Source organism: Ananas comosus, linkage group 8 (assembly GCF_001540865.1).
Source record: "Ananas comosus cultivar F153 linkage group 8, ASM154086v1, whole genome shotgun sequence".
Classification (NCBI taxonomy): domain Eukaryota; kingdom Viridiplantae; phylum Streptophyta; class Magnoliopsida; order Poales; family Bromeliaceae; genus Ananas; species Ananas comosus.
Genome location: NC_033628.1, coordinates 9,087,403 through 9,110,787, shown reverse-complemented (window position 1 = coordinate 9,110,787; position 23,385 = coordinate 9,087,403). Strand labels below are relative to the sequence as shown.

Here is a 23,385-nt window from a genome sequence, read left to right as displayed (position 1 = left end):
AAAAGAGTAAAGTTTTGGTAGCAAAAAAAGGACTGCATGAAAATTTCAGCTTATGGCACAGTAGAATGGGTCATCCTTCTGACAAAGTTTTAAGTATTTTGATACCTTCTATATCTTCTAATTCTGATGCTTGTGATGTTTGTCAATTTTCTAAACAAACTAGACTGCCGTTTCAACTGTTTATGAAAAAATCTGATGAACTCTTTAGTTTAATGCATTCCGATGTATGGGGTCCTGCACCTATTGATTCTCGTGATGGTTTTCGATACTTTGTCAGTTTCATTGATGATAATTCTCGGTGTACTTGGATTTATTTGTTGAAGCACAAAACTAAAGTTTTTACTGCCTTTAAAGATTTTCTTAATATGATTTCAAATCAATATAATGCAAAGGTTAAAGTTTTGAGAACTAATAATGGAAAAGAGTATTATAACAAATGTTTCTGTGAACATCTCTCTAATCTTGGGATTATACATCAAACGACTTGTGTCGGTACACCTCAACAGAACGGGATTGCTGAAAGGAAAAATATACACTTACTAGATGTTACAAGATGCTTAATGTTTCAAATGCATGTTCCTAAAACTTATTGGTCTGACGCTATACTCACAGCTTGTTACCTAATTAATAGGTTACCAAGTAAAGTGCTTAATAATGAATCTCCTCTTTAGATCTTGAAGGGAAGGAATATTGACCTGAATCATTTACGCATTTTTGGATGTGTATGCTATGTTCACATTAATGAGCAAAATAGAGATAAGCTTGACAAACGTGCTATTAAATGCTTATTTAATTCTTGGTTATTCCTCTACAAAAAAAGGTTATAAATGTTATGATCCAGCAAAGAAAAGATTGTTTGTTTCAAGAGATGTTGTTTTTTCTGAAAATCAAGCTTATTTTAATGAGAACAGAGAGAATAGCATTCAGGGGGAGAATTACAAAGAAGCCGGGATCACACCATTACCTTATGATGGATCAAATACAAGAATTAGTGAAGTACAAATCAGCAATGAGAAACAACATGAAGTTCAAGGCGTCGAAGGCCAGAATAATGTCGAAGATGATGACAAAGGCCCTACTGACATTGCCACTCAGTCTGAACAAGTCCAACAGATCTCCAATGTTCATAGGTCATCTCAAATTCCTCGCCCTTCATCTAGATTGCAAGGTTTTTATACCTATCATGCTTCTTCCTATCCTCTACAAAATCACATTCTTTATGACAAAATTTCTTCCAGTTGTTCAGCCTTTCTTAGTTCCATTTCTAATAATATGGAACCAACTAGTTTTCAAGATGCTAACTCCCAACCAGTGTGGAAAAAAGCAATGAAAGAAGAACTTCGTGCACTGAAGAAAAACCATACTTGGGACTTGGTCGAGTTACCTATTGGAAAAAAGGCCATAGGATGTAGATGGGTTTATAAAATTAAATACAATAGTGATGGATCAATTGAAAGACATAAGGCAAGATTAGTAGCTAAAGGGTTTACTCAAACTTATGGAGTTGATTACAAAGAAACCTGTGCTCCAGTAGCCAAAATGAGCACTGTTCGAGTTCTTCTTTCTGTTGCCGTGAATCACGACTGGCCGCTTTTTCAAATGGACGTTAAGAATGCCTTCTTGCATGGAAATCTTGAGGAACAAGTTTATATGGATCTTCCTCCAGGTCATGAAAGTCAACACCAAAAAAATCTTGTTTGTAAATTGAATAAAGCTATATATGGTCTCAAACAATCCCCACGCGCATGGTATGCAAAACTTAGTTCAGCTCTTACTCAAGTCGGCTTTAAACGAAGTGTTGCTGATTCCTCTATGTTTGTTAAGACGGATAACACCAGTATCATAATTGTTTTGATTTATGTTGATGATATTGTTTTTATGGGTAGCAACTTCGAAGGGATTTCAAAACTCAAAAGTTATCTTAAAATGACATTTGATATCAAGGATCTTGGAAAACTCAAATATTTTCTTGGAATTGAAATTGCCTATTCAAATAAAAGTTTATTTATTTGCCAAAGAAAATATACTTTGGACTTACTCAAGGAAACAGGGAAACTTGCAGTGAAACCAGTTGATACCCCTATTGGTTGCAACTATAAATTTGATTTTGTGGAAGGAAAACCCCTCAAAGATGTAACTCGTTTTCAGCAATTGGCAGGAAAATTGATTTATTTGACAATCACCAGACCTGATATAACATATGCTGTTAGCTTGGTAAGTCAATATATGCATAATCCATTAACTAGTCATATGCAAGCTGTTGATAGGATTCTCAGGTACCTTAAAACATCACCAGGTAGAGGAATTTGGATGAAAAAGGCAGGTCACATAGAAATAAGTGGGTTTATTGATGCTGACTGGGCTGGAAATCCGACTGATAGAAGGTCTACAACAGGATACTGTACTCTAGTAGGAGGTAATTTGGTAACTTGGAAGAGTAAAAAACAGAATGTAGTTGCAAGATCAAGTGCTGAGGCTGAATATAGATCTATGGCATCCACTTCAAGTGAGTTAGTGTGGTTGAAGGCACTGCTTCAAGACATGAGCTTTAAAACAAAAGAGCCGATGACTATGTTCTGTGATAATCAAGCAGCTATTCACATTGCATCCAATCCAGTATTTCATGAAAGAACGAAACACATTGAAGTTGATTGCCATTTTGTCCGTGAGATGGTACAGTCCAAGATCATTAGCACTCCATATGTTCGGAGCGAAGATCAACTAGCCGATATCTTTACGAAAGCTGTGAATAAATGTCGTTTTCACTAAATTTTGTCCAAGTTGGGCTCCATTGACATTTACGCACCAACTTGAGGGGGAGTGATGGAAATAAGTTGCCAAATAGGATTGATATTCACTTCCTATTTGGCACCACTGATTGATTTCTAATATACACTTCCTTTTATTTAAAATTATTTCCTTAGTTTGAGATCTCTATGATTTGTATAAATAAAGGGTGAACCTTGCATATGCATGATATGAGAATAAGAGTCGTTACCTTCTCCGTGGATGTAGGCTATAGGCCGAACCACGTATATCTTTGTCTCTCTTCTTTTATTATACTTCAAATTTCTACATGATTGAACTCTTCTCTTTACGAAGAAGAATCAACCTCGTGCATTCTTAAGGTTTGGAAGCTACCTGAGAGGAAAAAATCACTGCTATGGTTGATGGAGCGGTGTTGGATTGGTGACAGCAGCAGGGGCAAAAGGATGAGGTTGACGGTGACTTCAAATGGCTGGGCAGATCTAAGTTTGGTTTCAGATCTAGATCTGAGGTTGGTCTTGTTCTCGGCGACGAAAGCGGTTTGATCAGCCAATGAATAGATCTGAGCGGCAAGCAATGGTGAGCAGTAGCGACCGGAGTAGTCAGAGGACGGCGGCGACGCAGGCGACGTCGATTTTTTTTTTTTTTTTTTTTAGATTTGCACAGGTTCAACTTGTCTCTGATACCATGTTACAATATATGTAGTAACTGTACCATTTTTTTTATTATTCATTTAAAAACTTAGGTACAAGGATATATATAGACTTTGATTCTAAGGCATCCCTAAAATCAAGCCGTTACATAAATCAAGTCCCTAATTACATAATCTAATTTAGGAAAGTGTAATCACATATAATTTCGGCCTTATTTAACATTTATTCTCTATTTCTTTCCATTTCAAGTCATTCTTATAGTTCATAAATTATAGTTTTTGTGAACTTAGGAGATATGGATTTAGTATTTTATTTTAAGTTTTGTGGATCAGTTGAAATGTCATATTATTGTTTACTGCAGAAGAATTACTAAATTGATATGAGAAAATTTTTTTTGGGAGTATTTGATTTCTATAAGTGCTATCGTAAGGTTATGTATGCAACAAATGAGAATTGTCCAGTTACTGGATTCATGTGAAAAAAAAAAATTTCGGAAGTATTTAGTTTCTACATGTGGTGCCACAAATTTATGTACACAACAAATGAGAATTATCCAGGGTTGAAGGTGAACATACTTTTATTAAGTTAATTTGTTGTACTGCTAGGATTCTATTGCAGTCCATGTACAGATTTGAAGCCTTTTTATAATCCAAAAAAAACAATGCATCATTGAATCAGTTGTTTCCTTAAAAATAAGACAACTTAGTTCTGAATCAATCTCTCCTTGGGAAGATTGTTGCTATGTAGTTGTTTGATCTGTACATGACTATCCGCTCCAAACTTCTCATTCTATTAAATTTACTAAATTTGGTTGCTTATTTTTCTTATATACCATGCCAAAGGCATAGACAATGTAGATGTCACAGAAGGCAATGGAAGAATTAAAGGATCTGAATATAGTAAATTAGCAAATATATGTGGTGGGAACTAACAGTACTTAGATATCATGTTAGCTAAAAGACCGGTCGATAACAGTTTTAGTACATCTGTTTAGACTTAGAATTTTGATTGTGGAAAATAAATCCAACATTGTTACTCCTTGTTGAGTAATATAGCTGTAATGAGATCACTCAAATCCTAATGGAATGGCAAATTAGATCACTGATAACTTTGTAATTGCCTTATCTTCTTCCTTAAACAATATATATATCGAGTACTTTGTATATCTCACTTTAGGTGAGAATAATATGGATCGTGTTTTTTTTCTCTCTATTGTCTACAATGTTATTCTTAACAGAGATTTTACTATTCAAGAGTTTATATTTTTATTAGACATACTCGCAATTTAAAAACCTTTTTAACTGCTTATTTGCAAATTATCGACTTTTTTATATCCTTTATGTCATTAAAATATAGGCAATTTATAAGATGAATGAGAGCTTGCACAAAGATCTGCTTAGAAAGCCCAACAATGATGAAATGGAAGCGACAATGAATATGAGGGTTTCACAATTTAGACAACATTTGGAGGTTGGTTGAGAGGCAAGAAACAAGCTAATAAAGTAATCCATAATTAGTCCATTTCTAATCATCAATTTTCAATTTATAAGCATTTTGCCATTTAAATTACATAAATAGGTCAATATAGCTTTTTTTAACTAACAATGTGCAATTTTAGTTTTAAGTTTTTTGATAGTTTTACTTTTTTAGTTCCATCAATGTACTCTGAATTTATATATGCCAAGTTAACCAAGTTAATTTTCTCAGCATGTGCTTCCTTTTGCTTTTTAAATTAAGTTAGTCTCTCAATTGCCATAAATATAAGTCCTATTAAGTTTTGTTGGACATTTCTTCTAAAGATTTTTTGTATTTCTCTGAGTTTGGCTATGTTGATTATACTTAATACTATGCTTTCATGTTACATATGGAGTTCAATAGTCTATTTGCCTTAAATATGGGTCTTATTCACCAAAAGGAAGGGCGGAGGTTCACTGGAATAATAATTTCCAGTTAATAAGTGTGTATAAAGAAATGAGCAATGATGGACAACTCTTGCTTCTATTAATTGTTCACAAACTATTGATTTGCAAGAATAAAATTGGTGTATTTAGTGCAAAAATACCGATGAAAATCTAATTATCCTAGCTCATATTCAGTGAATCTTTTTTTTTTTATCTACTTATTTTTGCTTACTGCTCCGTTATTCTTGCTTTGTTATTTTTCATTGTAGATTTTTGCTCTATCTACTATTCAGCGACTTAGATATATTTCATCTCATAACATCATAATGACAAGTGCATTTGTGATTATTCTATTCTTAAGTAATTTACATTTTCAATTAAATTTCTTATCTATTCTAATTTTGTTATTTTTTTTATTTTGTTGGATTTCAGTGCGTTAAGAGCTATAATATATTAAGAGAAAGATTTCTGACGATACAGCCAATTAATGAAAGCCCTATAAATATTCGAAGAAGGGGCATTAAAGATATAAGATTTAGTAGTGAAAGAGTGTTTGTAAATTATAATGTATAGGAATTAGTAAGTTAATTCTAAGTCTTTTTGTATTTGTTGATCATATTATTCTTTCATTACTATGATAAATATATCTTTAGACCCACATGTTTAACTAAACATAGAGTAGAGCTTTCCGCTATCATTTTATGCATTGTAACTACTTTTCGACTTTTTCACGTATTTTAACGAATGAAAGTCAATTATGATATCATTTTCATTAATTATTATATATATTGATTTATTTCTATAGAAATGATCGGTTGCCGACGCGCGGGCACCTACACTAGTATGAATTATTACTCTCTCATACATATTAATGAGCACAAAAAGTTATACAGACCACTTAAAGGACTATATATACTTTCATACGATATTAATTAGTGATGAGCAACTTATTGCTGTACAAACTCATGCCATTCGCATATTTCACGAGGACAGAGAAAAGTAAATGTTGAGTTATTGACCATGTCTTGTTCACATGAGATAATAAAAAGTGTCAGATGTCCGTAAAGCAGCTAATATATAAGTTCAAAAAAAAAAAAGAAAAAAGAAAAAAGAAGAAGAAGTACGAGGAAAATCATACTCGCAACTTTTATAAGGAATTAAGAACCTTAAAACTAATCTACACAAAATGAGCTTTGCAATAAAAAACATAATAGATAAAGTGCGAAAGAAAAAACTTTGCGACCAATTTCAGTAAAGCATAAGCATCGTGTGCTGTGCTGTTAGTGTTTAGGGGAAAAAAAAAAACCATGCAACTAGTAAGAAATGTCAATTTAGCGAAGGAAATACGAAGATGCAAATTTTAACAAAACCAACAAACATAAGGTCAGAAATATGCACATTTAATCAGAAAGAAGAATTCGAAATCATAGACTAACTGGTTTGCAAAGTATTCAGAAAAAATACAAACCTAACTACTGATGAAGTGATTTAGACAACCAACGAAATTGAAAATAACAGCAGATCTATGTCATGGCAGACCTCATCTATGTCATATTTCTTAACATCTTACATAAGAAAGTCATCAATACAAAGTACTAGCTACCATTCTTCTCTTTCCACTGGTAAGTACTACTACTATACTTGGATTTTGGAACATCTTATACTGGACTCTTAAAAGGACGCTTAAAAAGGCGCAATGTTTGCTTTGTGTGCGTATGCGCGTGTGCATTGGCGTGTTCATGTTTTGAGGTGCCTTCGAATGGAGCTAGTTTCACGACTCTAATTTTATTAAGAATAACCGAACACCTAATTGCTAAAATAATTACAACCATAAAAGAACCACTCATGCGATCGCTCCTGCATTATTACACAGTAAATCATGACAAATATCCTTATGTTTCCTCCCTGCTGTTTCGACGAGCATACGGTACGCAGATAAATTTATCTGATGAGCTTTCTAACAAACTAAGTGGACACTCCCATTGAACAATCATCAATCTGATAAGCTTTCTAATAAAACATCTGCAAAGGTTAAATATCAATCAGCTTTTCTTCATGTTAGCCTCATAGAATTTTAGTTCGAGAAAGTTTGTGATTTTCGTTATTTGGTTTCGCCAAAATAGCTAAAAACATAAAATTGGAACCCGGTGCTAACTCAAATTCAAATCAGTTCTAACTCAAATTCAAATTAAACCGTGAGCAGTATAATCAAGATCGGATTAAACTTATGTCCTAAATTATATAATAATGGTAAAATCAAACTCATAGTTCTGAAAATAACTGCCATCATAAATTTCAATCATGTATCACAACAACTAGAGTATAAACACACTAACAAATCTCACTAAACAATAGACAACCAACAGATTCAGTGGAACAGCAAGTACATCATACATTCTAGCATACCAGGTACCAAACAATTAGTCTAAATATGTCTTAGTCTTGACAATAGTTCAGGCATAAAAAGCAGATGCAGTAACATAATAATGATAGTCAGAAATTAACAAAAGCTATCCACAAGCAATATGGGGCATTTACATAGGGTTACTGATATGGAGAATGACAGAACGAAAATAAACAATTTGTGAAAAATAAGTACCTGGAACTTTGTTCTTTTCTCAAGCAAGAGGAGAAAAATTCAAGCAAGCTGACAAGTTAGAAAGTTCGAATAAGAAAGCGACATCTTACACGGTGCAAATAAGGACAAAACACAAACCAGAGTTGGACAAAATTGTGAAATTATGCAATGCTTTGTACCTAATATTTTGGTTGCAAAACACTATCTTGGATTATTTTCCAAGAACTTCAAATAAGTCAAAAAATGTCCTCGCTTCGATGCAAGTGAAACTTATTTTCCATCAGCAAACTCTCAATAACATAGACGATGGATGATTCTTCATGTATTTAAAGATATAATAGGAAAGGCACAAGGGCCTATGAGCAACAATGATCAATTAGAAATCTAAATACAGAGAAAGTGAATATTACTACTCAACACATTGAAGTACCCAAATAGAACTAAATTAAAATTCACAAAGATGTCCTATTTCCAAACATAGAAAATAAAAAATAAAAAATAAAAAAAAACCTCAAGTTTTGGTCATACTGTGTTATTGTGATGAAGAAGAATGGTATTATGAGAAAATGATTGTTTGAAAATAACAGCAACATTCTAAATAAGTACGAGCATTAAGCAGATGGGACAGCATGTTGGGGCCTTTCTAACTTCAGGATGAACAAAAATTACAAATATTCCCCACAAAAGTCACACAGTGATCCAATTTGGGAGAAAAAAAAGGTGCTGACGCAACATGCCATGGGAAGAATTATAATACTTGGGTCTGCAACTCTATTAGAACTTCCTAGTGAATCCTACAGTTTGAGAAGAACAAACCAACATTTTGGAATCACAAAGGCCTAAGCCCTTACAAAAGCAATTCCATTAACCTAAATTTGTTCTAGATATGTTTGAAAGCTTTGAGCACAAACAAAATTATTTACAATTAGAGTAACCAAAACAATCTGAATCTTTAAAGAATATTATATATCCATCCTCAAACATAACATGTACCTATTTGAAGCACCTGGCCAACCAGCAGTTCATCTAAAGCTTCATGTCTACTGGCTAGTTCCTCTCAATTTTCATAGAACAGTTTTACCACACTAATGATACAGTGAACTCAACTAAGTTTCATCTGGGATCAATTTCTATTTACCATACTATGACTGGTTTCTTAATTCTTAACCCCTACCAAATTGTACTCTTCTAATCCCAGGACACATAATTCCTTTGCTCTTTCTTCTGTATTTATTAAAACAAGAGTCAAGTGTCAAGCACTACTAACTTTTATTTTGCAGCCGTGCTCCCTTTAGGCATCAAATTGTACTCTTTACAACTCGACAAATTAAAAGTCACTTTAGGAAGAAATCAATCTAAATTGTATTAGGACCACTTGTAAGAGTGCTAAAGGAAAAGTTTCTGTTTCAGAACCAGAAGTAAATATCTCATCGTACATCAAAAAATAACAAAATCATATCATCTCACATAACTATGACAAGAGTCCATAAAAAAGTAAATGAGAAAAAAACATGTCTGGCGGCACAAGAAAAGGCCAGAAATGATGAATTACAAAAATTGCAAGCCCTAATATAGTCAAGAGAGTGAATCTTCAGGCAATTCTAGCTCTAGAATAATTGCTCCATAGAGGTTACGATGCGTTGAGTTTATAAAAGCATCAAACTCATCATTAGCAATTTCAAATGTCAGGAACTAGAGTATTTAGAGTGCTTATTTGATAACAATTCTCAAAATCTTACATTCAAAAGAACCAAAAAGCCTCAACTCTTCTTTGCTAATAAAAACAGAAGCAACAAAACCAAAAGCCATCGGTCGTGGCTCTCATTACAAATTTACACGGCAAGATGTCCGTCAATTAGCATGTTTTTCTCGAATTAGTCATGTACAGCATGAATGCTAAATATTCATCACATAGATCGCGACACAGCGCCTGCAATTAATGCTGCCGTGAACATAAGAAGGATCAAAAAAGAGTTAAAAAAAACATGACACCTTATGCGTGCTTCATCCTCTTCATAGTACTAAATCATGAATGTCCTGCAAACTTCACGAGTGGGGGCGTGGGGAAGAAAAAATAAAAGGAAAAAAAAAAACCACCCTTGCCGATGCCAGACCCACATCCCCTCTTCACTTCCATCTTCCACCGCGTTCATCTAACAATGCAGCACTACTATAGATACACCCGACGAAACATAAGAAATGCGAGGAACAAGCAATCCAGTACTAACTGTAGCCAACTAAATTCAAATACGAGGAAAAGAATTCCATAATTCGAAGAACAAGTAGAAGAATGGGAGGAAGAGTTAGTAATATCCCTGACCACCTTATGAAGCTGCCGGTGCCGCAACCTCAGCTTGCGCTGATGCTGCCGGCCCCGCCGTGCCTGCCACTCTTCTTACCATAGTAATCGAGATACCACCGCACGAACTTCTTGAGCCCGGTATGCAGATTCGTTGTGGGCCGGTACCCGAGCTCCCTCTCCGCCAAACTAATATTGGCATGAGTGAACTGCACATCGCCGTTCCGCGGCATCTTCACCACCTTCCTTATCGCCTTCGCCTTCAAGAGCCGCTCCAAGATCGTGACGAGCTCCGCGACGGGCACGGGGGCCGTGTTCCCGAGGTTGTAGACCCGGAGCGGGGCGGGCCCGCGCTTCTTGCCCCGGCTCCCCGTGCTCTTCCCGGCGGTGTCGACGGCGGCGAGGCAGCCACGCACAATGTCGTCGATGTAGGTGAAGTCGCGCGCCACGGTGGCGTGGCCGGGGCCCTCGAAGACGGTGATGGGCTTGCCGCGGAGGATGTCGCGGGTGAAGGAGAAGTAGGCCATGTCAGGGCGGCCCCAGGGGCCGTAAACGGTGAAGAAGCGGAGGCCGGTGATGGAGAGCCCGTAGATGTGATTGTAAACGTGGGCAATTTCCTCGCCGGCCTTCTTGGTGGCGGCGTATAAGGAGGCGGGGCGATCGGTGCGGTCGGATTCGGAGAAGGGGGTGCGGGTGTTGAGGCCGTAGACGGAGGAGGAGGAGGCCCAGACGACGGCGGGCTGGGGATCGGCGGAGCGGCAGGCCTCGAGGAGGGAGACGAGGCCGTTGACGTTGGAGGCGACGTAGGAGGAGGGGTTCTTGAGGGCGTGGCGCACCCCGGCTTGGGCGGCCAGGTGGAGGACGTGGGAGAAGGGGGCGGCGTCGAACACCTTGCGGAGGAGCGGGGCGTCGTTGATGTCGCCCTCCACGACGAACACCCCCGCGCGCCACAGGAGCGCGGCGCGGGCGCGCTTGAGGGAGGGGTCGTAGTAGTCGTTGAAGGAGTCGAGGCCCACGACCCCGTCGCCGCGGCGCCGCAGCGCGGCGGCGGCGTGGCACCCGACGAAGCCCGCGGCGCCCGTGACGAGCACCGAGAGGCCGCCCGGCGCGCCGCGCCGCGGGGCAGCCGACGCGCGCACGCTCCGCTCCCAGGCCCCGGCGGCGGCGGCGGCGCGGAGGGAGCGGCGGCGCTCCTCGCGGGCCGCCGAGGAGGAGGAGGAGGACGAAGAAGGGGCGTGGGGTTTGGGGGAGAGGAGGAAGAGGGCCAGGAACAGGGCGAGGGCGAAGAAGGACCAAATGGAGAGCTTGGAGAGAGACGGGACATGGTGATGGTGGTGGTGCCAGCGGGGGAGGAGGCGGTGGTAGGGGTGGTTATAGGGGGGTTTCTCCGGCTTGGGCTTAGGGTTTCCTCCGCCGCCGCCGGCCGAGCAGGAGGAGGACGCGGCGGCGGCGGCGGATGAGGAGGAGGAAGAAGACGACGCCATGGGAGGAGGGGCGTCGAGGTGGGAGGAGATGATGGGCTTCATCTGAGCCGTCCAACAATAATAGTAGTAGATTTCTCCAAAAAATTATTATTATTAATTATTAATAAACCAAAAAAAAAAAGAAAATAGTAAATAAAGAAAAACCCACCAATTTACTATTATTACTATCTTTTTCCTCCCTTCTTGTTTCTCGTTGCTACTGCTACTACCCAAGAACGGAAATGTAATGTAGCCCAATTTCTCTCTCTCTCTCTCTCTCTCTCTCTCTCTTCTTACTTTTTGTAATGTGAAACTGGGAATATGCTTTGTTGGAAGGGGGAGGGAAACTAAAACCCATTACTATAAGCAATGTGTATTGTTCTTGGCTTCATTTGAAGGTAATTTAGACAGAAAAAGAGAAAGAGGAAGTGATAGAGGAGGTCAAATAAAAAGCGAAAAAGGTTCGGGGTGTCCGGTGAAAAATGCGGATTTGGGATATTTCCTTTTGCCTTTTCGGTGTATCTTGGAGATTAGGACCACCTGGTTGTCGCTTAGTTTCTAAGCAAGTGCTAATTTCTAAGCCAGGGCAATTTGTTTCTTAATTTTGATTAGGACTGCTGGGATTTATTAGAGAGAGAGAGAGTATTTGTGTGAGAGGTATAAGTGAAAATAAGTACTCTGATATATATTTTTTTGGAATAATATCAAATATTCCTTCTACAACTCCAAATATATCTAATATATTTATTTCTAATTTACCAAAATTCACTCATTGATTTTCAAAAAAATTTCATTTGTTCCCAGATTTTTAGATTTACTAATAGAAACTAGGGTTTAAAAAGGTATTTTCGTAACTTCATAATAAGGAATAAATGGGTAAAAGCCCCTTTTTTTGTTTTATATGAAGTTTTTAAGAGAGAGAACAAAGCATAAGCAAGCCAGTTTTGTTTTGGTCGTTCGCGTAAGCGGTGTCAAAGCGTCGGATTCGTTTCGGATTCGAATCTAAATCCAAAAAGCCACTGGTTACTTTATTCACATAGTTCGAGATGAGATATTGAGTCAGTGTTTTAACTAGACAATGATCAAATTCACGAGAAATTGAGTTGGGCTAATAATTGTGCTCGAGTCCATCTAGGATAGATCTGTATTTGAATCCAGTTGGTTATTAAAAACTAGGGAAAACTTCAAAAAACCCCCTTGTGGTTTCATAATTTCTCACTTTGCCCCCATGTGGTTTAAAATGTATCAATTTGCCCTCCTGTGATTTTGTTTTTCTCTTTTTCCTATCAATTTCATTATTTTTTTTCCTTAAATTAGTAATAAAGTTAAAATTAAAGGGTACTAAAGTGAATATTTGATAAATATAGATGGGTATCTGAAGTTTTTTGTATATAATTTAACGAAATATTAACGAAAAGCTACCGAAAAGATAAAAACGAAACCACAGGGGGGCAAATTGATACACTTTAAACCACAGGGGGGCAAAGTGAGAAACTACGAAACCACATGGGGGGTTTCTGAAGTTTTTCCTAAAAACTACTATCAAACTTTAAAGTAAATAAGCCATCTTCGGTTCAGAACGGAATAAGATAAGTCACTGGATCCAAGTTTTCGAACCCAAACCCGATATTAGAGTTCCAATTAGAGTAGAGTCACACTTTCAAGTAAAGCAAGCATTGGTTGGGTAGTTACAGCTTGCAAATGTTGCATTTCTATCATGCCCCAGCCGTGTACTCCCTAATAATAGATTCAAAAGCTCAAAATAGGTATATGGTAAATTCCATCAAATATATATATAGTGTAAAGCTACTATACTATTGGAAATATAGAGAATTTGATGTTTTCGATTTTTTTACCTTTGGATCAAGAATTGTATGTTTGGGATGATTGCGGTCCGCTCCTAAGATTGAATAGTACTCTTAGGGTAAAGTGGTCCCTACAAGATAATAGTATTAATCCAAAAGTTAAAAATGATCAAAATAGTTGATCTAAGGGCTAAAAAGTCGAAAACATCAGATCTCCTATGCTTCCGATAGCATAGTAGCTTTACTCTATATATAGAGAGAGGGAGGGAGAGTTGAGCTGACATACTATTAATAGTATTTGAACTTTTTTACTATTAATTTTTTAGCCGTTAAATTTATACTTTAATCAATTTCATCCTGTAGATCATACTATTCAACCAACCACCCACTCAACCCTAAGGGGACTACCACTAAACTCTACGGCAGAAAACTTGATAGCACCAAGTACTTAGTGCTATCGATAGCATAGCGGCCAGACTCTATATATAGAACTAGATTAGAATACTATCAATAGCACCAAACTCTTGTTACTATCGATTTTTTAGCCATTAGATTGAGAAATGTGCGGTTAGAATGATATGGACCTCCTAGGGTTGAGTGGGTGGTTGGTTGAATAGTATAATCTAACGGGTAAAAATAATCAAAGAGATTAATCTAACAGCAGAAAACTTGATAGCACAAAATGCTTGGTGCTATCGATAGATAGCGTAGCAACCGAACTCTATATATATATATATATATAGAGAGAGAGAGAGAGAGAGAGAGAGAGAGAGAATTGAGCTAGAATACTTTTAGAAGTCTTACCCCCTTGGTGCTTATAGGTTTTTAGCCCTTGGATCTACTCCATGATTACTAATAGTTCTTGGATCAAACACTATTCCACCTACCACCACCTACCACCACCATCCCAACCTTACATTTCTTCATTTAAGGGTTAAAAATTCAAAAATACCAACCTCTTGGTACTTTTGAGAGTATTCTAGCTCAACTCTATATATATATATATATACATCGGTATCTGTTTAGATATGTGCAGTTATATAAATATTAATAAAACTCGGTGCAACGCGCTTTGATTCTGAATTTTGGGACCCAATGCACGCAAAAATTGAGGACAAAGGCGAATACTAACTTGGTATGGCTCTGTAGGAACCAGTTGATTCAATTCTAATTTTACTCTTGTGCACATTCCAGAATAAGTACTCTGTTGGAACCAGTTGATTCAGTTCTAATTTTACTCTTGTGCACATTCCAGAATAAGTATAATTCTTTTTTTAATTTTGAGAACAAGATCCACTTCGTTTATTTTTTTTATTTAAAATCAAATATAAACATAAAATAATTAGATTTCGAACTTAGACAATAGATACCAACTATTAAATCTTTTCAATTGAGTTAGATACATTGAGTGGTATAAGTATAATGCTATTCTACTCTAACCTACTTATTATTACTAATTAGTAATAACTTAGGGCTTGTTTTAGATTGAGAACTATCCAACATTATTTAGCCAATTTGAGCTGCGGTAGAAGAAAATGAAAATATGCCTTTTCATGTTTTGATGAAACTATACAATCATATCTTGACTAAATTAGCATGATCTACCTAATTTATTATCAATGAAAACAATGTTTGCACCGTGCTTTTTGACCGTACGATCGTAGCCGAAGTTTTCTATTACAGAGTTATTTTGTAGTGTTGTGTCATGAATTCATCTTATCAAAGCCCTGTCACTAGTATAGAATTCTAATCCTTGTATTACTGGTTGCATGTGACTATGGACCTGTTTGGTTTAATTATTAGAGAAGTAAATTTTGTATAGTTAATTTTAATTTGAAAATTAATTTTAATTTAGAAAATTGATTTTATTTAAAAACTGTAGTGTGTTTGACAGAATCAAGCAAAAAAAAAAAAAAAAAAAAGTTAATATTTCTGCAGTGACTTTATAATGTCATTTGAATTTTTTTACTGTTTGTAAATAATATTTTTACAGAAATTTTATTTTAAAATTTTAATTCACTTATTAGCTTTTTACTGTCATACAATTTCACCATAAAATTAACACTTCCTGTCCCAAATTGAATTCCTTACTCTAGCGCTGCAACAGCAAGACAATTTTCAGAGTAAAAGACCTCTCTCTTGCGGCAAAAATTTAACCTAACCTTCTGTAGCAAACACTTCCACAACAACAACAACAACAACAACAACAACAACAACGACAACAACAAAAAAAAAAAAAGAAACAGTTCTTCCTTTGGAGCCAGCAACCAGGCAGGAAATATCCCTGAATATACACAGGTTGTCTGCTCGAGAAGCAGAAGACAAGCATTGAGGAGCAGAAGATAAAGCATTCAACAATCAAAATGCTACAGCCTCTAGCCAGTATGATCTGAAATAAGTTCGTGATCCCAAAAAGCAGCAGCTTCAGATTGTGAAGCTCTCAAGGGAAATTTATTTGGAAAAAAAAAATGCATATTTGAATCACTCTACTCAAACAGCACTTAATGGAAAAAAAAAATGCATATTTGAATCACTCTACTCAAACAGCACTTGAAGCTTTGACAAGCGGAAGCCATTAAGGACATCATAAGGTGAGGTAGGGGTCATGCCTCAACTTTTAACACACAAAAGCATAGTAAAAACTCACTTTTAACAACTGCATAATATTATAGCTCAAACCAAAAACTTGGTTCTAAATTCGAAAAACAAAAAGATGATAAGGCTCTAAAATCTGAGTCTCAATAAAAAGAAATGACTATAAGAGAAAAGATTACCAAATAGAGGATCATATAATTGATATCTAGGACACCTACAGAAAATTAGCTTTTCAGAGATCTGCAATGGTGACCTCAACATCCACACCAGGCTCAATAGTGATGGAGGTGATCTGCTTCACCACTTCAGGAGAGCTGTAGAGGTCAATCACCCTCTTGTGGATGCGAAACTCAAAGCGATCCCATGTGTTCGTTCCTGCATTACACAAAAATTACCATGAAAATAATGATCACAGAAAAATTCTAGCATTAGAAAACTACACCAGAACGAACCATTACCACCAAGTGAAAACCAACAAACCATGATATTTTGCCGAAGATCAAAAAAATATTAACCTATACAAAGATATAACATATGCAAACTGGCTTTATATCATCCAGTATGTCACCTCCTCGCACCATCCATAGGGCATCATAGTTTCTGTCACTATAGGTGTAATGAAATTTGGATCTACAACATCCAATCCTTCCTTTGGATGGCCAATTATGTACGCATACAGGCAAGTTGCCAGCAAATTATCTTCAAACTTCAGATTCACTGAAGTTACACTTAAATCTATAGTGATAAATCAGCTTTCATGAACAATAATCAGAATTTGGTTAGGTCAAAACTTTTGCCTCACACTCCTAGGAAATCAGTTTAGGCTTGATACCATCAAAACTTTAAGATGAAACCAGTCAGAATAAGAAGAAATACGATGAAATAAAAAGAAAAAGGGACAAGGGTAAAGATAATATATTTAATTAGTAGCTGCAACTTCTTATTTAGAAAGAAGGTAAGACCAAACAGTCCTATCAGTAGGAAACAAAATCTCAAAGATCATTTACTAAAAAGCTCAACTTTTTCCACTCAAAAGGAAACTGAGGTGATTACAATATCCTGCAACATGCCCCTGCTACGTCCAATCTCAAGAGCAGCTACCGAGATTTCTTACTAAGAACCACTTGTTTGTTACAAGGAGAAGGAATTACTCAGCAAACAGGACTAAATGAATAAAAATGTCCATTTACAAGTATACTAATTAAAAGAAAAAAAAAATCGATATATATATGATAACAGGTTACATTAATAATCATAAAAATGTTACTGAAACATACGAAAAGATATGGTTAAGAGATTTAAACCTTAAAAGATTAAGAAATGCAATAATGAAGCATACTTCATTACTGCACTTAATAGGCATAAAAATATAAAGAGAGAGAGAGAGAGAGAGAGAGAGAGAGATGGGCAAGAATACTCATAAGAGTATTCTGGCTCGGTACTATTTAGCCATTTTCGATGATACAACATCCGAATCGACGATCCACACCGTTCAAGTTTATCTAGAACATTCAAAACTTTTAGGCCCCGTTTGGTTCGGGGGATAAGCGGGGATAACGAAAGTTATCCCCACTATTCCGCCAAACGGGGTGAAATTTGGCCGGGATATTTTATCCCGGCCAAACCTTGCTATTCCCGATTATTCCGGAATAACAAGGGATTTGCTATTCCACCATTTTAGTGGAATGGTGCTATTCCAATTCTTAATTTCAAACTTAATTAAAATTATTATAAATTGAATTAAAACTAAATTATATAATTATAATATCTTATATATTATAATACATTATTTTTATTATACAATTATTAATTGTACTATATTAATAAATATTATTTATATTTAAATATTATAATAAAATTTATAATAAATTATATTTGAATATTATAATAAATTATTTTTATTAAATTTAAGTTTAAGTAGAATTTTAAAAAAAATTATAAATGTATTATAATAAATTATTTTTATTAATTGTTCCCACTCCTATTCTTATTTTAAAATTTTAAAAATTTAAAATTTAAAATTTTAAAATTTACAAATTTATAATTTATAATTTATAATCTCAAAATTAAAGTTTATAATTATAAATTATAAATTATAAATTATAAATTTTAATTTTGATATTTTAATTTTGAAATTTAAAATTTGATATTTTATATTTATTAAATTTAAATTTGATCTTAAATTTAAAGTTTGAAATTTAAAATTTAAAATTTTGAATTTTAAATTTGAGATTTTAAATTTCAAATTTTGAAATTTAAAAGTTAAAATTTTAAAATTAAAAATTTAAAAATTTAAATTCAAATATAATAAGAGGATAATATCATTATTTTTTATTTATTAAAACCCACTATCTTTCTTATTCCATCTTACCTAACCAAACGCTATTTTTTTTATTCCCAGAAATAACCCAATTTTCATCCAAACGCAAAATTGATCTAATCCCCGCATATACCTCAATTTATACCTATCCCTGGAATAGCCACTTTTTGCTTATCCCCGAACCAAACGATACCTTAGGAATTAAATTTTGTAATTTTTTGACATCACTTAACTTGTGATCGAGTAGTCTCAGAATTGAACAATTTTTATGCATTTTCTATATCACTTGAAGTATCTAAAAATCAAATTTCTAATCTTTTCAACATCATTGACCTAATGATCAAAGGGTTTCAAAATTTGTAATTTTAATAGTCGATATGAGGCATTTTCTCGTTTAAAGGTGTAAAGCTATCCAAATTAATTAAATTTTGATTAGAAAATTCTTTAAACTATTTAGAACAAGATCTATACTCTCGATCTTGATTACAAAATTCCTATCATCACATTTTAGAGGATATTCATTTTCAGCCGTTCATTTTTACACCCACTTGATGAATAAGAGAACAATATCGAAAAAGCATGAAATTTGATTTCTAGATACTTCAAGTGGTATAGATCATTTTCAACAGTACCGATCGTCGATTTGGAGGCTCCATCATCAAAAACAAATGGGTGGCAATGGAACCCGTTTGCTACCGATAGTATTCCAGCTCAATTCTATATATGTATATATGTATATATGTATATGTATATGTATGTATATATGTATATGTATATACATGTATATATGTATATCTGTATGTGTATGTGTATGTGTATGTGTATGTTTGTATGTCTGTATGTATGTATATATATATATATATATATATATATATATATATATAGAGAGAGAGAGAGAGAGAGAGCTAGTCTCCTATACTATCTATAGTACCGGGCTCCGGTACTAGTCTCGTTTTCGATCTTAGGGTGTTCAAATCAACGATCCACATTGTTAAAACTGATCTAAGGTATTTAAAGTTTTTAGAAATAAAATTTTGTATTTTTTCGACATAATTTACTTTATGATCAAACCATTTCAAAATTGTCAATTTTCAATGGCTACTATGGCGGGTTTGGAGTTTAACGGTGTAGAAGAATCTAAATTTCTTCAAATTTTGATAGAAAATAGTTTAAACTATCTAGATTAAGGTTAACATTCTTGATCTTGAATTTAAAAGTCCTACGCTCAAATTTTAAAGATTATTCAATTTCCACCGTCCATTTTGACATAATTTATTTACTAAGTAAACGATGTCGAAAAAAACTAAAATTTTATTCCTAAGAACTTCATATACCCTAGATCATATTTAACGGTGTGGATCGTTAATTTTAACACCCTAAGATCGAAAACAAGACTATAGTACCGGAACTCCGGTACAGTATATGTATATGTATATGTATATGATATATGTAATATGTGTAGATACACACACACGCGCGCATACATATACACATATACACATATATACATACATATACATACATATACATAAGTAATTTGGAGATACAATTCAAATGATTCACTTTGGAATAGTCAATAATGCACTCACCCAGGCAAGTCACACAGCAAATTATCATCAAACTTGAGGCCAATGAGTATATGCATAAATTGATGGTATATCAACTTTCATACACAATAACCAAAGAATGTCAACTTTCATACACAATAATCGAAGAATGGTCTGATCAATAGTTTCACTTGACTCCTACCATCTAACAGATCACTTTAGGCTTTCGTTAGATCACAATGTAAAAAGATGAAGCCACTCAATACACGAAAATGCGATAAACCAAAGTGAACAACGGAAATGGTAAAGATAACATGTCTGATATGCAGCATTCAATTTTTCAGTTTGTAAAATGGCAAAAACTCCTATTCAGTATGGGGCAATATTTCAAAAGATAATTTTTAAAAATCCCCATTTTTTTCAAAACCCACTCAAAGGAAACAAAGTAGATAACAAGATCCTGCAACGGTGCACTTGTCACTTCACAATTACAGCAGCAGCGACAAAAATTTCTTAATAAGAGCCACTTTCTTATTATATGCTTCTAGCAAATGTTATGAAGGAGAGACAATTACTGGGTAAACAGGAATATGGGGGAAAACGTTCATTTATCAAACAAATTAGTTTCAAAAAACTTTGATGCAGATGTGAATACTAGAAAAACTACTTTAAAAATGTTCCATAAGCACAATTAATCATTTAACTAAGGGGTTTAATCCTCAAAAGATTAAGAAGAATAATGAAACATAATTTATATCACCAGTTAGTTGGATTTGCACATTTTCCTTTTGAAGAGCACCTTAGGGAAAGGAAAACTCTTAAGCAAAAAATAATACTACATTTTAAATACAATAGACCGTTCAGGACATCATAAAATTTAGGTAAAAATGCATTAACCTGAACTATTGACCTTTTTATTTGAATATGCAACTTTTAAAAGTTTTGATTTTGCTACCAAACCTTTTAAGTCATTTTACTTGAGCCATTGGACGCTTCTCTCATTAGATGCAGCGTTTATTTTACCAGATTTTATTTGAGTATCTCATATCGTAAAATTTTTGGTAAAAATGCATGAAACTTACCTGAAGTACTGACCCTTTTTTATTTGAATATGTAACCTATAGAATTTTTTATTTTGCTACCAAAAACTTAAAAAGTCAGTCTACTTGAGCCATTTAACGGTTCTTTTATTAGATGCATCATTTATTTTACCAGACTTTATTTGAATATCTCACATAATTTATATGACTGCATTCCCACTAAAGCAAGAAGTGCATCCAATTTTGCAATAGAAGAGCCATCAAATGGCTCAAATTTAAGTGATTAGAAAGATTAGGTGCCAAAATCATAACTTTTAAAGGTTGGGTAGTTGATCAAAGCAGCCCATTCTTCAACTTCTTCAAGTAAGTTCCATAAATTTCTATCTAAAACTTATCTGCGGCACAAACAAATAGATTGAACTTGCATGCACACATCTCTCAAGCACAAGAGAATCATGCAAATCAAATGTTCCTAACTAACAACCTTCATCTTCTAAGATGTAAGAGCAAATAGTAATTAAAAAAAAAATGCTCAGATGCTATACTACAAGAACAATTACACAAACTGAGATAAGTAGATAGATTAGAATGAAGCTAATAGTTCCAGCGAAAACACATGATATCCGCCCATCTCACGCAGATGAATCCAAAACTCATCATTTGCAACACGAAATGAATAAAAAAGGGAAAACAAACAAAACGAACAAGATATGAACAATTAAAGAACATAGAATCACAGATACAAGATAAAAGGTTTAACCTTCGCCACAAGGAGACTTCCGTGTCGTAATGTGTAGGACCTTGGTTGGGATGCGAACCGGCCCTTTAACCCTAAGCTGCTTATCCTTGGCTCCCTTCACTAGATCCGCGCAAACTACACCCAGAACACACATAGTAATCTCTAGCTTCAAGGATATCGATACAAACCCTAACCCTAACCCTAACCCTAACCCTAACCCTAACCCTAATCAGAGGGAGAACGGTCACCTTTCTCGAGGTTTTTGACGTCCTTGGACGAGAGGGTGATGCGTATGCGATTGACCTGCTCGCGGGGCTCCTCGATCCCCAGTTTCGCCCCCTTCATCACCCCGTACGGAGTCGCCGCCGCCGCCATGGTCGCTCACTCCTTTCTCTCTCTTCGCTCTCTTCGTCTCTCTCGCGCTCTACGGGGAAACTGGCGGCTAGGGTTTCGCGACAGGTGAGGAGCCGATTATATAGGGGGCCGAATAGCAAATCGGAGTTAGGGTTTATAATACTTGGCCTATTATATTGTCCCTCACCTTTAAATTATATTTTCGTACTCAAACTTTTAAATTATTATACATTATAAATCACAAACTTTAATAAAATTAAATTGGCCAATTTGTATAAAAATTCTAGAAGTTTTAAATTTTTATAAAATTGGACCATCTTTTTCAATTTTGCAGATTCGATCCGGATTTTCAATAAACTGATTAAAATATTCTTATATATTTCTCACTCTCCTATTTTTTCTCGCCTTCTTCTTTTTTCTCGCCGAAGAAGTCGACGGAGGCGGAGGCGGAGGCGGAGGCGGAAATGGCTAGCCTCCCCTCCGGCCTCCGACTACGTCGAGGCCGCGCTGCAACTCTCTTTTTTTTTTCTCTCTGACCCTCCTCCATTGCCTTTGCGGCCCTTCACGACGATAGCGAGGACGGTACCGCGTCCTCTTCCTCCACCTTCGCCCTCCACCTTCACTACAGCAGATTTTCTACCTGCCAAACAAATCCGCCGTCTCCACCATCGCCGCTAGCAATGAAGAGGAAGTGCTTTTCGAGGCCAAGAAGCACGCCGACGATGAAAAATAATTATACTTCGGCAAAGGCGGTGGTTGCAATAGAAGCCAAGAGAGAAGTCGTGACCAAAAATAAATTATAGAGAGAAAAAATATAAAAAAATTAAACAAAATTTCTACGCGAGAAATCAAATTATAGAAGAAGAAAAAAGAAGATGAAATTGCATGGTTAAAATAAAGGTTACACTGTTTTTAAAAATTTTTATACTATTTAAAATAAAAATTGCACTCTTTAAGACAGAAATTATACTCTTTATAATAAGAGTTACACTTTTTAAACGAAAGTTGCACCCTTTGAATAAAATTTACACAATTTCTCTTTTTCTTCTTCTTCTTTCTCATGAATCTTATCCTCTTTCCCCTCCACCTCCTCCTCTTTCTCTTTCTCCTCCTCCTTCGCCTCTGATCAGCAGCAGCAACAGCGCATCTGCGACCTCCCCGCCGAGCTCGAGGCTGACTGTCGCATCCGCCGCTCTGCTAAGGACGCCTGCATGAGTCCCACCTCCACCGCCTCAGGGCCTTCGCCCAGGACGTCATCAAGAAGCATGACGACACCCTCCGTTCCGCCGACACCCTCTGCTTCGCCGATGCTGTCGCCAAGAAGC

General features: G+C 35.7%; 2 protein-coding genes and 1 long non-coding RNA gene across 3 annotated transcripts; all 3 read right to left on the bottom strand.

The window, feature by feature from the left end:
• Window positions 936–3,692, bottom strand: LOC109713708. Its single transcript, XR_002217152.1, has 2 exons — window positions 1,491–3,692; window positions 936–1,384 (listed from the first exon to the last, which is right to left on the bottom strand). It is a non-coding gene; the product is annotated as an uncharacterized LOC109713708 (long non-coding RNA).
• Window positions 9,639–12,149, bottom strand: LOC109713985 (UDP-glucuronate 4-epimerase 3-like). Its single transcript, XM_020238328.1, has 2 exons — window positions 11,830–12,149; window positions 9,639–11,723 (listed from the first exon to the last, which is right to left on the bottom strand). The coding sequence occupies exon 2, from the start codon at window positions 11,721–11,723 to the stop codon at window positions 10,248–10,250; it is 1,476 nt and encodes a 491-aa protein (XP_020093917.1). The 5' UTR covers window positions 11,830–12,149; the 3' UTR covers window positions 9,639–10,247.
• Window positions 16,050–22,191, bottom strand: LOC109713986 (40S ribosomal protein S20-1-like). Its single transcript, XM_020238329.1, has 3 exons — window positions 21,955–22,191; window positions 21,728–21,841; window positions 16,050–16,435 (listed from the first exon to the last, which is right to left on the bottom strand). The coding sequence occupies exons 1-3, from the start codon at window positions 22,079–22,081 to the stop codon at window positions 16,293–16,295; spliced, it is 384 nt and encodes a 127-aa protein (XP_020093918.1). The 5' UTR covers window positions 22,082–22,191; the 3' UTR covers window positions 16,050–16,292.